The sequence below is a fragment of the Chaetodon auriga genome, chromosome 1 (genome assembly GCF_051107435.1).
Source record: "Chaetodon auriga isolate fChaAug3 chromosome 1, fChaAug3.hap1, whole genome shotgun sequence".
NCBI lineage: Eukaryota > Metazoa > Chordata > Actinopteri > Chaetodontiformes > Chaetodontidae > Chaetodon > Chaetodon auriga.
In genome coordinates, this window is record NC_135074.1 from 25,337,316 (window position 1) to 25,354,952 (window position 17,637).

Here is a 17,637-nt window from a genome sequence, read left to right on the forward strand (position 1 = left end):
TATATTCTTAATTATTTCCAGTCATCCAGTGTCAGCACTGGGAGCCATATGACCGCTGATGTAAGCTCAGCCTTTACTGGTGTTTCACTTGGCAGTTACTGAAAGAATGAGCCTCAGTTTTCCTAAACCCATGGAAGGCTAAGCTGTAAAAGTCTATAATATGCCTGCCATATTACAGGGCAGCCATCTCTGGACAGCCACCTGAATCAGCTACCACCCATCCATCCAATAATTATACCGGCTTATCCTTGATGATTGCAGGGAATGGTTTGTCTTCCAATGCCGCAGAAGATAAACCATGTTGCCAAGTTCTCTGTAACCCTGCAGTAAACCAGCCTCACCCTTCAACCAATATACATTGACACATGAATAGAGATCTGCTGTAAGCTACATACTTTGATCTCTGGTGTAAAATGGTTTCAAATGGCAGTAAATTAGTTTTCCTCTCAGTACATTTCAACCCCTTTAGCTGATTGCTCTCATTCATTTGATTTCAGCAACAGGTTGCTGACATACTGTGTGTTTCAGCGCCCACATCCCTTGCCAAAGTTTCTGTGTTACATGCAAGGCATCCTGTTACAGTGCACATGCTGTATGAACCGAGAGAAACGTGAAATTCTATCTCTACTATTGTGTAACACAGTGTAGTAAAAAGAGGATGAGCTCTCTCCTCCAACATCACTATCCAGAGTAAGGTAAGGTTTGTAGTGGCGCCTACACAATGTGTGTTTGTGTGAAAGAAAGAAAGAAAGAAAGAAAGAAAGAAAATGCTGTTGTATGTATATGTGTGCTTTTTGCTTCACTGCGATTATTTCATTAGCATTAGCTACTAGTTAGTTGCATATTCAGATTAGTAATAAAGAATATAAATCAACCAATAAATTGTGATTTATTTTTATATGTTTAGATACCCAGCAGGATATAAAGTAATTAAAATTAGCCCCATCTTTACCAGCTGAAACATGATAAAATGAATTTAAAATCCAATAATGTAATATACGTTACTCTGAAAAGGGCCATTCTGCATACTTTTGTACATTTCCTTTAGTTCACAGCAAGCATATAAGTTTTTTCTAAGACAATGAAAATATGTTAGATTAAACTACAAGCGGGCGGTATATCTTTATTCAATTTTATTTTTCTTCCAATTATCGCATGTGATTGGTTCTTCTAAATAAAAGGGCGGGTTGTTCTCACCATTGGTTCACGCCCGGCAGCCTCTCTGTCTATTGGTCCAATCAGACGCCACTCAGAGAGTGCCCTGGCTCTCTCTTCCTGTGTTACCGCCCTTGGACCGAGTGAGAAATCAACCACTGAAGACATCGTATTCATTGGGAAGACTGGCATTATTCGGAGGATTCTCAGTTAGGTCCCGTTCGTCTCAGGTAAGGAAACAGAAAGCTTTTTGGAATTAGAATATCAATTCAGTGAACGTGCTCAGGGTAACGTTACTGTTTTACACACTGTCACTTGCATGTGTTGGCTAAACGGCTAGCAACTTGACTCAACTGCAAAGGTTAGCATGTTAGCTGCTACATGCCATCGGGCTATGTCGTGTGGTGTTACTGCATCCGAGAAATGTAGCTACCAAAGTCACCGTCCCATAAACCGCTTTAACTGCCTTTAACTATTTCTTCGCTGAGGCGTGGTACCGCTCGCAGGGCGACGATAGTCACGACCACATTGTTTACGGTCAGCGTGATAATCATAAACATGTCAAGAGCGAGTTAGCTAACGCCGTTCCGTAGCCCGCTATGTCCACAGGAGATGGATGAAACTATTTCAGTCAGAGCAGCTACAAAGGAGCATAACGTACTTGATGTATGTAAGATTTGCGGTGCGATTTGTCATTTTATGCCCGATGTAAATATCCTTTAATGAGTCTGATCTCTGTTTTCTTAATTGTTTTCTTGTAAATGAGGGTTGATAATTAATTGTATGACTGATTTAATCTCCGCTGCCCATACCCGGACATTGCAATACAAATAGGACGTAAATCCAATCACTGTTTGTCTGTTAGACTAAGACAAGAGTTTCAGTGTTTTTAAGGACATACTTTGGATGGGGTGACTCATCCCAGTGTGGTGGGTTAGTGAAAGGCTGAGCTTTTAGTAACAGTGTAATAGATAAGTGCGAGGTCAGAGTACCTGAGTCAGTGAGTCTACTAACACACTCCTTGTTCAAGAGCTAATCTGAGAGTTTATGTATGTGTTGACAGAGGTGGTTTGACCAGCAGGGCTCAGTGGTGAATGAAGGGTGTGGTCCAAGTCTTGAGGAGGACGTCTGCTTAGGGAAGTGTGGATTGCCCTTTAAGTCAGAAGGCAGGTGAAGCAGGTATTGAAGCAATGTGGTGGGGTGACCGCTGACATGGCATTTTTGGTGATTCGGACTACTGGACCACCTTGTACAGCACAGTGCTGCAGATAAACAGGCTCCTCAGATAGGGTTTGTTTGACCTGCATACCTTTCAGTGGAGAGCGAAACCTGGCTGTGAGGACCTACTTTCACTCTTGTTACAATGCACCTACAGTACTGAATAGTGGCTTATTTTTAGCTTTTTACAAAAGCAGCAACCTTTCTTGAGCTAGTGTTATTCACACTGTAGCCCTTGTAAGTCTTTGCTGAGCTGAAAGGCAGGACACTCCTCGAAGTCAGTTCTCATTATGTAATAATGGAGTGTGTGTCCGGAGTGTGCTGCTAAAACAGGGGAGTATGGTATACAAAACTGTGTTTGTCAGAGACACACCCTACCTCCGGTTTGGTCCTTTCCAGGTCTTTACAAGAAAATGGAGGCACAGAAAATTTGAGTAAATGAACAACATCATTTTTTTTCCTTTCTGACACAGTTTTATTGACTGTTATATGGGGGGAAAAAGCCCGCTTGGCATGCACTGATATAGTCAAACATCTGTACCATAACTATTTAAACACATTTAAACACATTCTCCTGACACCTACAGCTTTGTTTTTTTTAACTTGTTTATTTATTACAGTGAAAATATCATAGTGACAGCATGACCAGACCCTCCTCTGTTCCTACCCCCCTCCTTCCATCTGTTTTCTATCATTTCTGACACTCACAGGCAGGGGCTGAACACAAAAAGGATAAAAGAGAACTGAGTAACAACAGGGTGGAGAGACAGAAGGGTAGAGAATAAAAGTGGAGGAGAGTAGGTGGGAGGAGGAAGTGCAGACTCTTTTCCCATGGGTAGCAGAGCTGGGTTATTCTAACTATAGTCTTTTAGTGGGTGGTGCTCTATAATAATGTAATAACTATCAGTGCTTCCTGTTCACGTCTGCCCTGCAAGTTATGATTATTCTTCTCTGCCTTTGAGATCTGAAATAGCACAGGCAACCTGGATATCGACTGCAAGAATTACGCTTTAATGGAGATAAATTTAGCATTGTTTAGCTACTAAGAGTTATATAATATAAGCCAAAGATACCTGGGGTGGTGTCTGATATCACATGCTTATTGACCTGAGTGGTCTTGCAATTTGTTTAACAGCACCGCTTTTTGACAAGCCTCACAATTTGACCTGAAACATGTTCAAGTGTTTCACATAAAAACATGGGTTAGCGTTATGCGTGCTAGTGATGACAAAGATAGGAACTGATATCTTTCATATCACTTCCCCTTTTCTGTGACTTAATGTCCAAAAGAAGTTTTCAGTACTCTGTCAATGAAAGAAAGAAAGCTTTTCTTGTTGTTCTTGTGACCTACTTGTAAGTTATCTTGTCAGAGAACCAGAGTAGTAATTACGAAAAGTTTTTGGAGGTCATGCACTCTCTTAAGAATGCATTAGCTTTTTAGGTCTTTTATGTCACACATACAATAGATTAGTCACTTGTACTTTCAGACTGGACTTAAAGTAAGCACTAAATGTCTGGCCCGGTCAGGTGACCTTAAACCATGATATTTGTGGCTCCGTCCTTGTGCAGTCCTCTGTAATATGTTTATGTGCCCAGCTGTAGCCTGAGTGCACGGGTTAGCGTAGGAAAGTGTAAGGTGAGCGTCGCGTGCAGACAGGTTTGCAGTATTATTGGCTCAGAGCCATCTGTTGTTGTCTTGAAGGATTAGCAGAGAGGAGAAGGAGAAAGGAATCAATCAGATTGGACTAATGGATCCTCTCAGTGTCTCTGCCTCGGCCCACCCATCGCCATCATTATCCCTGTCTGCATGCTCCATTACTCTCCTCTCTGTACACTCAAATGCACTGGACTTCACTGGAAACAGTGGCTGTTGTTTTAAATGTGCTGAATTATATGCCAGTGAAGTGTAAAGTGTTTTTGAGAAGGAACGGCAGATTGGTAAATGGTGTTATTTTCAGCTGATCTTGTCATAAGAGCATTATATGTGTGTGGGTGTGTGTGTGTGTCTTTGAGTGTTTGTGCACACACGTGTGTCACGTAACACTTATCCCAGGCTGGGGTCTCTGCTTTTTCCAGTTCCTGGCCAGAAACGCCATTCCATCATTTCCTTCTGCATATCTTAGAATTAGTGTGGGTAGTTTAACCAAAATTAGGACCAAGAAAGTCATAAATCAAACTTCATATGAGGCAAGACCAATCTTTACACAACCCCTCAGTGGCTAGACATGAGTGTTTGCGGCAGAATACATCAATCTTCATTTTCAAACGTGTTTCTAGGATCTGGAAACCTGGCAAGCTGTGAAGGGGGCTGTAATCATAATCACAGTAAAGCCTCCATAAGTTTTTCGTGTCTTTGGACATCTCAGTGTTGATTATGAAGGATGAACAAAATTCCCTTTTGCACAACATGTGAGCAAATGCTTGTAATGACATCTCCTGAAACAAATCCTGGTGCTGGTCCACGATCAGGCAGCTGTTATGGACGTTAACACTTATGTGGATGGATGTTGGTTCCCCAATGTAATGCTGTGTTCAATTCACTCCCAGGGTTTTCTTCTGCAACCTAAAATAAATTAAAGTTTTATGATGTTGTAGCCTTCATTTGGGCTGGTTTTTTAAACCCATTTGTAGTGTTTCACCACCTTACTCGTGTAGCACCATTAGCTTAGCTTCAGTGCAGCTTGAATGGATGATCTCCTTCCTCCCAGTTCACTGTGATAATATCCTGCAGTAGCAGTAAACTAGACTTCGCTCTGCTGACTCTTGTTTTACTGGATCTGATGGCAGTGCTGTTCAGTAAAACATCAGAGTGAGATTATTATTGGAGATCATTATAGTCATATGCTTTGATTAAAGTCGTCAGTGCTGACATTTGAGCCCGGCTTCATCAGCTGGCACACAGGCCTGTTAATGCCCCTGCTGTGACTCTCATAACCATTTCAGAAATAAATGTGTGTCATTGCAGAGGTCTAATGGAGGAGGTGAGGGGAAGGATTAGTGCAGGACAGATCCTGAATTGTGGAGAGGCAGAACTGAACAGTGTGAGAGACACATTGTCAGACTCTTCAGGGAATTCTTCTGAACTGGAGAAATCACTCAGGCAGCTCCGGGGAAATGGCACTAAATGTTTAAAGAATCCTTGGCTAAACCACAGAGTTAAAGCACAGAGTCTTTTTTTTTCCTCCTGTCACAGAGTTTAGAGATGGTGCTGTATTTCACAACTGACATGAATCGGGGAGACCGATTAGATATTCCTGAAAGTAAGCACTCGTGCCGATTCTGTATTTACACAAACACACACAGCTTTGTGTTACACACAGACGTTTTGAGAATATCGCAAGCAAGCCATTCGGGAAAGTAGGCTGTAAGTTTGTGTACAGTGAAGTGTATGTGTGAGTGATTAGGACTAAGACCAGCTGTGGAGTCCTGCAGGGTATCTGGAAATCATGAGGTCATTCTGTGTTCGGACGGTGGCGTGGGAGCGGGAACCGAAGGCTGAGGCCTCTTCATTGAGTTTGACAGGATACACACTGGCTCCCGAACTCGTGAGCTCATCTGAGATTTATTTAATCGTAAATGTGGTGATATTGTCTTATGCATCCACTTAAGAGTTTACTCCAGTGTTTCCTGCCGCTGGTACTCTTTGCTTTATTTTCACGCTTTTAGTCCTTAGAAGGAAATAATGTACGTGTGTTTTTCTATCCATTAGAAAATTCACAAAGCATTGCATTCACAAAGAGCTGTTGGTGATCCTCAAGGGAGCGGTCAGATGAGCCGCCTGAGCCTGAGAAAGTTCTTCCTTTGTTCCAGCTGTGTGTTTGTGTGTTGCTTCAGTGCAAGGCCTCATTATCCAGCCAGCTGTGATCAACTATTGACGACTATTGTTTCACAGGGATGAGATCATGTCGAATCTCAGTGTAGATTTAATTACGTTACTTTGTTTCAGTCAGCTAAGTAAAAAGGACTTTAGTGACCAGTTGTCGTGAATTTTTATTTTTGTGCCTTTGTGTCCTTGTTTGTCTTTAGGTAGCCTCCCCGTGGTCTGGAGCAGTGAGCCCGAGAAGAAACTGTGGCTGTGGTCTGCTGTTCAGTGTTGCTTAGCAAGCTATAGCCGGCACCATGGCGCTGTCGTACAAGAAGGACCTGGACAAGTACAAGGATCTCGACGAAGATGAAATCCTCAACAAACTGTCGGCGGAGGAGCTCAAACAGCTGGAGACGGCCCTCGAGGAGATGGACCCTGAGGTCAGGACTTGATGGGGGTTGGAGGAGCTCCAGGGCTCTTTAGTGGAAAGGGAGTTCCTGTGACAGCGGGGTTTTTTGGAAGAGAGGCCAATTTAGAAATAAAAGACTTCATGCATTGTATGCGCTCATGAAAGCTCAGAAAAACCTATTTCATTTTCTCAAATAAGGGACAGAACTACAATCTTAGCCACTCAAGGGAAAGGGAATCCACCAAAAAGTACGTCATACCACATCATCACAGCTGAATATCCTTGAATGCATTTCAACCGCACCTCCCAGTCCCCAGCCTCTGAGGTTGGGGAAATAATTTAAAGGGGGGATCTGAGCTGCAGTGACTCTGTCAGCAGGCTTCCAAGTGTTTGTGTGTTTATTTGTCAGTAGGGCTCAAGAGTATAATGAAACCCCCCCTCCCAGGCGCCTGGGCATTTTATTCAAATTCCATCCAAACCAAGTGAGACAAATCACCCCACATGGTGGCTCACAGGAAAGGCTCACAGGAAGCAGGCAGCGACAGAGGGCCAGATATTAAGTTGTTGATCTCATGTCATTAAATAGATAAAGTAGAATTTGATGTGTTCACAAAAAGAGGAAAAAGAATTGCATTTGACTTCTGCAGTCCACACACGCTGGCCAGACAAAGTTTTCACATGTGTTCGTTCACCTTCTCCAGGTTTTCTCTCACCTTCAGCAAATGATCCACCGTTGGCTGAAGTTTAATGTTCGGTCTTTTAAGCTGTTGCTGTCTCAGTTGACATGCATCAAGTTAAACTAGTTTTGGGAGCACTCCAGCATTTGGAGTAGACAGGCAATCTGTCTCTGTCGAGTACACAATTATGAGTAATTGTTTCAAAGCAGAACAGCCTTCTTAGAGAAAATTGATGGAAAACCAATGTCATGGTACATGTACCTTCAAAGAGAGGCCGACAACTGTTCTGCCTGTATTATGTGCTGCATGACGGCCTGACAGATACAGATACAGCTTAAAAAACATAATTTAGCATTTACCCTTTATCCAAGTCTATAGTGAGTGTGCTGAAGTCTTCATCAGCTGACAGGTCTAAAGTGTCTCCTTGTCTCCTTCTCCTCAGAATGCTCTTCTCCCAGCGGGCTTACGTCAGAAGGACCAGACGACCAAGAAAGCGACAGGATCATTCAACAGGGAGAGCCTCCTCAAATACCTGGAGAAGGAAGCCATGGAGTACAAGGACAGAGATGATGTAGTGCCCTTCACTGGGGAGAAAAAAGGTGTGTGTGTGTGTGTGTGTGTGTGTGTGTTTGTCTGCGTGTGTTCAGAGAGTCATTCTAATGTGAACATTAACTGTTTTGTCAACTTCAAATTAGCCTTGGTTTACTGGTAACAGTGTTGATTGCTGGTGCTGTTTTTATTGTTGTACCATATCCTGGTTTTAAATGAACCTCTGCTGATCAGCACAGACATGTGACAAAGGGATTTCCAAGTGTTGCCTTTCAAATGGTGACAAGTGAAACAAGTTCCAGCATGGAGGTCAGAGTGTCACATATGTAGCGTGTCATGCCTCATCAGTAGCATTAGTAGCATCTCTTGCATGTCAGTAAAGCATTTTTCGGGGGATGAAGAACAGAGGTGTGTCCGCAGTACAGACGCACAGCAGTAATTACCGTTCAGCTGTCTGTGCAGGTATTATTAATGCATGTGTGCTCTTATGCAACACACAGCAGTGAGGGGGAGGTGTGTTTGTACCAGGGGGTAGGAGGAAGGGAGTGTCAAAGCGGGAGGCAAGGTTTGGATTAGATGTCTTGAATCTGTTTGTTTATTGATGTTAGCTGGTTGATTTATGATTTTTATCAGTTCGGTAACAGTTTTTTTTTTTGAACATGGCAACATGAGAATAAGAGTGGAATAAAAGCCAACAGACGAGAGATCCAGATCACTCATATATGATGCTGGGAACATGCGATACCACCGTGAATTACAGTTAGACAATGATGGATATCCGTCTTCCACAAGCAGCCGAAACCTCTATGTTTAGCCGTAGCCAAGGAGTGTTGAGTGTGATTTTGGTTTTGTTGGTCGGCTCAGTTTCAGTCGTCTCAGCCGGTGCTGGGGGCTGTTTCAGTATGTGAAACACGTAGTGGTCAGTACTGTTTGTGCAGTAAAAGGCTGTAAGTCAGTCAGTGTGCTCCATTGGATGTTTCAGCATTTCTATGAGCTGTTCACCGTTTCAAATCTCTCTCTCGCTTGATCTGACGTTCGCTGTTTTTCTGACTGCTGAGCTCTTGAAAAACTCCTGAAGTGGAAAGCGTGTTTGCATAACTGCATATTAAGTTTTTAATGCAGTCATTTTGATTTTTGTCTTCATTTTAATGTGTTTGAAAACCTAATGTGAAACCTAGTTAATGTAAATCTTGCTGATAATTTAATGCAGTGAAACATTATTAAAGACCAACAGTAAATAAATAAACAATGACTCGGACCTGCTTTGAGAACCGCTGTTGCACAGCTCGTCTTGATGTGCTTAAGACTGAGGCCCAGCCTGAGGGTTTTCCCTAGCAAAACTTTGCAAATCTGGCCTAAAGCCTTTTATTTGAATGCAAGTGATTCCTCAAGTTGACTTTGAGATTTTTGTTTGGCTTTGCTCATTGATTGAAATGCCAATCAGCAAATATCTCAGCGGCCGGGTTTGAAGATGCATACCGTGGGTCCAGCTGTGGATGTTTGTCAGGTGTACAAAAAAGTCCTAATGCCATAAAAATAATCTTTACACACACAGCAGTTGAATGTGGCTGTGTGTGATACTCGCAGTTATATAATCAGGCTTTTTTAGCAGCTGTGCCAGTAGTATTGGCATCGAAGGAGTGAAAAGACACAGGGCATTGAATGTGGGATGCATCATTACAACAGTCTGTGATATGGGGAATAAAATCAGAGGATTCTTGTCACAACACCATAGATGTCTGTGGCACCTTTCACTTGGACATGAAATAAACACCCACTGCTGCTCCGGGTGGGATCAGTGTGGCTGCGAAAACCAAAATAACCTGATCTGAGAAACCAGTTCGCTTCAAACACGCTCTAAGACACACTTGTGGTTATCGTAATAACTTTCTGGAAGAGAGAAGAGGGAGATGCTTTATGTGATAGCATGACAGGAAAAAAAAAAAGAAAAAGAAAAAGTGAGCAGAGTAGAAACACTTCTGCGTATAAATTCTTATCCAGAGGAATTCCTTTGGTTGGGAACTCCAGAGATCTGGACGCTGAGAGAAAATATGGAACTGACAGCCTTCCTCTGACCCCACCCTGGCCTGTTACAAATTATGCTTTGTGTGTGTGTGTGTGTGTGTGTGTGTGTGTGTGTGTGCGCACCCTATGACAACATGGAAAACTCACATCACTGCGGTGGTTCTGTGGAATGCAGCTGATTCTCTTCCCGTTGTTCTGCTCACCCCCTGCTGATAGATAATGTGGTCATGAGTGTGTGTGTGTGTGGCACATGATTTCAGAGGAAAACAACCGGCTTAAGTACCATTGTAGCCTTTTTTAACCACTTAAATATTATTATATTGGGTCAGCCCTTCTTATTGCTTCTCTGTAATCCATCTGTTTTTGTTATTCATTCCTTCTGTTCAACCTAGATTTCCTTTGGGGTTTTTTCAACATTATTAACATCGAGATGTTCTGGTCAGACGGTGGTTGAAGCTACCTGCGGAAAAGGCGGACGTGTGGTGTGATTGTGCACGTTGTCGGTGGAGGTTTAAAGTGGGCACAGGTGGCTTAGAAATCACGCATCAGAGCAAAGGAAGATGTGGTGTTAAACTAATTGAAGCGTTCAAGGTATGCTGTGATAAACAACTTGTTTGCTGAGGTTACTGTGGAGGGTGTGGCTGTTGCACCAATGAACACAAATAAACACACAGCAGATCTGCACCACACACTTTCATTCTTCACTTTTTCTCATGAGTTGCTGTCACTGTTGAAGCATTTGCAATTAAGCAGCCGCCATTAACAGACAACCGGCACCGCAAAGGCAGTAAATGTGCACTTAAATTTTACGGTTCCAGATGTAATAATAGTTCATTTTACAGGGTTTTTCTTGGTTTATTGCATCATGATGCTGTTGTTTTGGCGTCATTTCTATCATTACCTCAACAAGTCAGTTCCTGTGATGTGGTCATGCGGCGCATTAGCTCACAGGTTAGCCAAACTTATTTGTAAGAGTAAGCAAAAGCCAACAGTTAATTGTTAACATCGAGACTCCCTTGCTGTAGTCGTATGTGAACAGTTATCCTGTGCAGTGAGGGATCATTAACACGATCCTGTCTTGATTTGCTCATATTTCTTGTCTCATCTGAATTGGTCATAAAGATATCACTGCATTTCCAGACCCCAGATGCTACTTTGTTGAGTAATCATGCACAACGTCATGATGATGTATTATGTATCTAACTGGTGATGAATGACTCGTCACATCAAATTTAAATACGCTTAAGGCATTGCTTCCATGAGTGATGAAGTCTGTTGCCTCGACTGGGAAAAGGGGCCATTTTTTTATGGAATCCATAGTCATCCTCATGGATCATGAGTGTCAAGTTAAAGCCCTTGAGACTAAGCATTTTCTGCATCTGATACTCCCGTTATAGGCAGATGCTGCGTTATTGGCTTGCCTATTTTCCTTCAGCGTTTGTACAGTGTTGTGCCCCAATGTGTTTTCCTCATTTAGTCCATGATATACGCTCCTGTGGGATCATACAGATGACAGAACTTTGGCCATGTCTTCTCTTTGCTTGCTGAGGGGCTCCATGTCACTGTAGAAGGACTGGCACAGGATGCTGCCTCATGACTGTATTTACTGTTTACTGGCTTTCAGGAAGTGCCAGAGCCCCCTCACTAGAGACCAGTTTGAACAATTTTGACTCGCCTGCCCGAGTTAGAAGGAGGGGAAGGGGGAGGGTCTGCTCTTGGGGTGTTTTTGTTTAAGGCGACAGGCATGCAGAAAGGCGAGGCAGCGAGTGGCACCCACTGGACGGTCCCCCTGTCCAGTCTAAGTGTTGGTTGCCTCAGCAGTGCAGTTTAGATTAGACTCCAGTCATTGTTCCATGACTTCCTTTGGCTCCTTCCGTTTCTTCCTTTAGATTGGTTACCATGGAAGCGCCATAGTTGTCAGACACTCACGGCTGGACTGAGTTCAGCTCGTCTGAACCGCTGCTGGTTGGGGAGTGTTGTGTAAAACAGCAGGAGGCCAGGCCTTATTGAAACAGCACATTTCATGTTGTTCAGACTTCACCCCCTCGTCAGAAACATTACCATTATTTCAAGATAAGAATTTCATTTTATATCATTAACAACATTCATTCACAGTTGATCTAATTAGGACTGTGCGACTCTGACAGAAATACACTAAAAGTGAAAATAAATCTCTTCAACTTGTTCTGTGGTGACTCCTTTCGCATCGGAAAACACAATAAAACATTTAATGGATTTCAGTAAGCAAGCCTGGTAACACACAGTGAGGCCTGGCATGGAAATAACTTAAAAAAGAGAGATTTCAGCTCAAGAGCAAAGAAGGGCGATGATCATTTAAAGGTCCTGCTGCGAAATGTGCTGTCTGACGTCCAAGAAAAGAAGTTGGTGTTAACACCAAACCTATTTGTGCATATTAATTATACGTTTGTTTTTTTTTTAAATCTGGGAATGTGTCCATTGATTGTAGGCACACACACACACGCACAGACACACACACAGACAGAGCACTTGGCAGTCATGTGGTCTTATGACTGAGGCACAAGGGAAGAGGATAGGAATGGCTGTAGGAGAATAACGAACCACATTAACAGTTAACAGTTGGACATTTTTTATAGAAACTGGAGCTTGTGTAAGATCTCATAAAACCTCCACACGGCTTGCATGTACCTGTTTCCTCCGTCTGTGTTCTAGTCATGCCTGCCCATTTTTATGAATGCTGATTCACCTCCTTCTCTCCTTTCCTCACTGTCCTTTCCTTCTGTCTCCATAGGTAAAGTATTCATTCCCAAGCAGAAACCCATAGAAACACGCCAGGAAGAAGTCACAACCCTGGACCCAGAGTTAGAGGAAGCCCTGTCCAGCGCCACAGATACAGAGCTGTGTGATCTAGCAGGTAAGAATGAATAAAGACCTTTTGGGGCAGCTGAAGGGCTGTGAAAACATTACTCTGTATGGTTTCTTTGTGTGCTGAACGTGCAGTGTTGTGTGGTTGTGAGTAACTTTGAGTCTGCCTGATCCCGTCTCTGCTGGGACAGTATGACACAAGCTCCTTTCACATCACTGTCTTTCCTTTTCTGTGTGTGATGATGGAGGGGGGTGGGGTGGGGTGGGGGGGGGTGGATAAAAGAGCTCACTGAGCAAAACATCACCGCATGTCCGCTATGACCTCTGGATTTGATTACCGTTCATTCACTTCCTTGTGTGTTTTTTTTCACACCGGAGAACGCACACACACACACACACACACACACACACACACACACACACACACACCGATTCAGTCACTGAGTCTGTGGTTTGCTTTTGTTTGCAGCCATCCTGGGCGTTCACACACTGGTCACCAGTAGTCAGACATATGATGGGACTGGAAGTAAAGAGGGTTACAACAGTAAGTAGGATCACAGAATTCAGTCTGTTAATTCAAAGGTCCCAGAGTGCTCAGCATCGTGACGCCTGCCTGTGTGTCTTTTCTAGATGTGATCAAAGGGGAGAAGATGAACCCAGTGTTTGATGAGCCTCCCAATCCAACTAACGTAGAAGAAACTCTGCAGAGGATAAAAAGCAACGACAGCTCTCTAACAGAGGTCAACCTCAACAACATTAAGGTAAACACAAACATGAGTGTGTATCCAGTACAGTGTGAGTATCTGCTGTTTTATATCTCCGGACCAACGACGGCGTCTCTGTTGGTTTTTCAGAACATTCCAATCCCCACGCTGAAGGACATCGCCAAAGCCATGGAGAAGAACACCTACGTCAAGAAGTTCAGCATGGCAGCAACACGGAGCAACGACCCGGTTGCTTTGGTGAGAGGGAGTCGGCTTTTTAACGGCTTTGCTCACACCTTACGTCTTCACGTTGTCACATCTTTGCTTCATTTCCCCGTTTTTTTCCTCCTCCCAGGCGTTCAGCGACATGCTGCGGGAGAACAAGACATTACGAAGTTTGAACCTGGAGTCCAACTTCATCACCGGGGCCGGGGTGCAGGCTTTGGTTGATGCGTTGCGGGACAATGACACGATCACAGAGGTCAAGATAGACAACCAGGTACCGGATGCTTTGTGACGCACGCACATACATGCACACGCACACACAGAGGATCTGACATGATCAGAGGCTTCAGTTCAGAACAAATCCAGTGATATGAAAGATCACAGTGATAAAGAGTGTTTTTGTATTTTAAAAAGAAGTTCAGAACCTGTAGTTTCTGCACACCTGAGTATAGCTTGAATACCACCACCTGCTGAATCAGAGTGTGTGGATGCTGCCTTTCAGAAGTCAACGAGAGCAATTTGACTTGGTGTTAATCAATTCCAATTCCACATTATCAGCCAATACTTTATTGGGCCGATATGTATTGTCCTACTTTGTTGAAATCCTGTCATCAGCTGAAGAAACACTGAAACACTGCCTGAATAAAACATAGAGGACCTGTGTTTCCAGTTGAGCAAATGAAGCTAAGCCAAATTTCTGCACTCCAATTCTGAGTTTTATAGTCTTATATGCTACAAACCAAAGTGGAGGCAAAGTGACACTGATGGTTAGACCTTGACCTTTGCATATTTCTCTGTGTGTTTCAGAGGCAGCAGCTGGGTACTACTGTAGAGATGGAGATAGCTAAAATGTTGGAAGAGAACAACAACATAGTGAAGTTTGGCTATCACTTCGCCCATCAAGGGCCGCGCTCCAGAGCTGCCGCAGCTATCACCAAGAACAACGACCTGGGTATGATATGCACACACACACACACACACACACACACACACACACACACACACGTTTAATTGTGATTTCTTAAATCTTGCTAAAGCTGGCAGAGTTGTCGCCCATCATGTTACCTTCCACCTGGTACGTTTCTCTCTGAATCATGACAATCTCAGCAGTTCATCTGCCTGGACAGTGTGTTCGTTTTTCCATGATCCGTCGGTCCACAGTGACGACCTCTCCTCTCTTTTAGCTCCTCGTCCTGTCAGAGTCGCGGTAGCACAGGTGTGACGCATGCGTGTGGCTATAAGTGTGTGCGTGTGTTGATCGGAGTGTCTGAATGGAGCACTCACTGCATTAACAGCGCGGGGACGGACACGGTGTGACTGAACGGCTTTGAGAGTGACGACATCTCACTTCCTGTTTTCTGCACACGCTGACACGCTGTTGGAACGAGTCTAAACTTTGACTGCGTAGCTCATGATGACTCACTGTGTGTTTTCATGATAAACTAACAGGCCTGTGCAGGTTGAAGGTGGTGAAGCATGTTTGCAGTTATAATATTCTTTGTCAGTCAATTGATTTGGCGTCCCTTTGGGTCATTCTCCTTTTCCTATAGTCCGCAGGAAGCGAGTGGAAGGCGACCTGTAGGGACGGAGCCCAGCACGACTCCCAGCCAATCCTGTTGTTTCATCTCACCGTGTGGAATAATTTCAGCCAATGCCCTGGTCTCATCTCACTGTGTGGAAACTTTAGTCTTGTGCCAAACTGTGGGGCAAGGCGCGCTCAACCAGAACATACATCTGAGAAGAAGGGAAGTAACTGGAATTGCCCTCTCCCATTCACATGTGGATACTTATGTTTATTATTATGTTGTTGTTGAAGGTGTAAATCTGATTAGTTTTTAGTCGTTTCATTTCAGCTGCTCCTCTTTTTTTTTTTTTTTTTTTTGTTGTTGAGCCTTTATATGATCTGTCCAGACTTTTTACTTGCTTTTTTTCCTTTTATACTATGCTATAATCCTGTGAAATAAAAATGAACATTACCAAGTAACAGAAATAACAATAACAGCTTCATAAAAACAATAATTAACATGGAGAAACCCCCATATCCTCTACCGTGATAGACAGTTGAGGTCTAAGCTTCCAGTTGAATTCCTGTATGGAACCAGCAGAATTTGTGGTTAGAAAGATGGATTTAGCATACAGAACGGCTATAACTAAGCTACGACTGCTAGCCTGCAAAATGTGTCTGACTGTAAGATAACTGAAGTTATCGTAAGGTAACATAAGTTGTAACCAGCTAACTCTTGGTTCTAACGTTGTTTTACATCCCATCTGCATGGTGGTTTGCAGGTGTTGTTTATTGGAGTTGCCTTGTAAAGCCAGCTTGAGTGTCTGGCTGGTGTGTGTGTAACGGTGAAGTGTGTGCTGACCTCATGCTGCAGTCAGCCTAAGCACAGACGCTGGCTCATGCCCTTATATAAATTTAATACTGTTCAGTATCAGTGCATCATGTTTTGTATTACTTTACTGTCTTATTCTAACTAAAGATCTTGTTTTCTTACGGTTCAATATCTCATGTTGGTTATTCATATCACTTTTATTCCTTAACAGGAAATTATAACTGGGTTTCAAGTGAAAGTGGGATCATAGTGTAAAAGGAACAGGATATGAACCCCAGTCTAGACTGAGGAGGCTTTGATCTGCTCTCACAAGTCATGCTGTAAAATTCGGCTGAACGTACTGGGTTTCCTCTGATGCTTAACCATGCCAAAGACTAACAGCTATCAATATTGAACATAATGGTGATTGTTTGTCAGTTTTCTCGTGTACAGGTCTGGGAAAGCAGTCTGTGGGTTAACAACATTGATCTAGACCTTTTTAGCTCTCGCCATTATGTTTTTTTTCATGCATTTTTTGGGCCATTTATAGCAAAATGTTGAGCGAGTCGTTCAGGGAGATGCGAGGAAGAGTTGGCAGACAGTTTGTGTGAAACTCCTCAGGTTGCAGCTGGTTGTGAAATGCTTCTGTGAACTACATCTCCCAGCCAGAAAGTCCTGTACAGATCGTAGAAATGTAACTTTCCTTCATTCCCTCACACCCTTTCACTCGGCTCTCAGCAGCATCTCAGCAGTAGCATGTCATTCATTGTGTAACAGCTGATGAAATCCGACGTGTGCCTCAAACTGGACTTCCGTAGGTACACTAACCTGCTTGAGATGAGTGTAACAGGACAAAATCAGGAGTTACTTGAAACTTGTATATACTGTTTATGTGTAATAGGAACAATATACTGGCATGAAGTCATCATTTGTGAACATCATGCTTCTGTCGACCAAAAATGCTCTTTCACCTTAACAGCCCCACATTCCTTGGACAAGAGCTGGATGGCTGAGTTCAGTACTTTGGCGTTTTTATATCTGTGTACTTCTGCCACGATCATATCTGCTGGTATTTCTCCTTGAACCTTTGCTTTGCTTTACTGGTCAGCTGAAGTGGAAAACTGCTTCTTTGCTCGGGCTCGTTAGGAATATTCTGTGATTCATAATACTGTATATGTTTTAATTGTAAGATGCCATCTCAAATTGAAAGTGCACACATGTACTCCAGCTCACTCTTTCATGTGTGTGCCACATAAATCTATACAAGTCATTGCTGAGATTTTTTTTTTGTACCTTAAATCAAAACCCAGGCGTGTACACCACTTAAGGATATGTACTATTATACAACCACAAGACCACAAAACGCACTGCTTAATATAAAACATCCTCAACAATAAATGTTTTTACATACTCTATGTACTCTTCTTTGCATTTTGTCTTTTTTAAAAATGTATAATTGCAAACATGAAGTTCAAATTCAAGTTTGATGAACACAAACCACACCATTCATCCACTATTTTAATTGCATATGCAATGAATGGAGGTGCACCTTAGGCTATGTTTGAGCAGCATGTGTCACCTGAAAAACAGGCTAAAGAGCCTGAGTAAATCTGGCCCTTTGTGTCTCTGACATTATAATAGATCTGAACTGTGCTTGTCTGCGTTATAAACACTCAGAATTTGCTTCCTCTCAGAGGGTTCAGCAGGGGAA

The 17,637-nt window shown here is 43.0% G+C and overlaps 1 protein-coding gene across 1 annotated transcript; it reads left to right on the plus strand.

The window, feature by feature from the left end:
• The first annotated feature begins 1,281 nt into the window (after positions 1-1,281).
• Positions 1,282-17,341, plus strand: tmod2 (tropomodulin 2). The gene is made up of 10 exons (XM_076731669.1): positions 1,282-1,385; positions 6,400-6,618; positions 7,707-7,863; positions 12,609-12,731; positions 13,152-13,226; positions 13,313-13,443; positions 13,537-13,644; positions 13,742-13,885; positions 14,419-14,563; positions 15,162-17,341. Exons 2-10 carry the CDS (start codon positions 6,493-6,495, stop codon positions 15,191-15,193), a joined length of 1,041 nt encoding a protein of 346 aa, XP_076587784.1. The 5' UTR covers positions 1,282-1,385; positions 6,400-6,492; the 3' UTR covers positions 15,194-17,341.
• Positions 17,342-17,637: the final 296 nt, after the last annotated feature.

Excerpts from the sequence above, each read along its gene's own strand:
- tmod2 (XM_076731669.1), top strand. The coding sequence starts at position 6,493 with ATGGCGCTGTCGTACAAGAAGGACCTGGACAAGTACAAGGATCTCGAC. Across the intron at positions 12,732-13,151 it reads AGAGCTGTGTGATCTAGCAG|CCATCCTGGGCGTTCACACA; the intron begins GTAAGAATGAAT and ends TTTTGTTTGCAG. Across the intron at positions 13,886-14,418 it reads AGGTCAAGATAGACAACCAG|AGGCAGCAGCTGGGTACTAC; the intron begins GTACCGGATGCT and ends TGTGTGTTTCAG.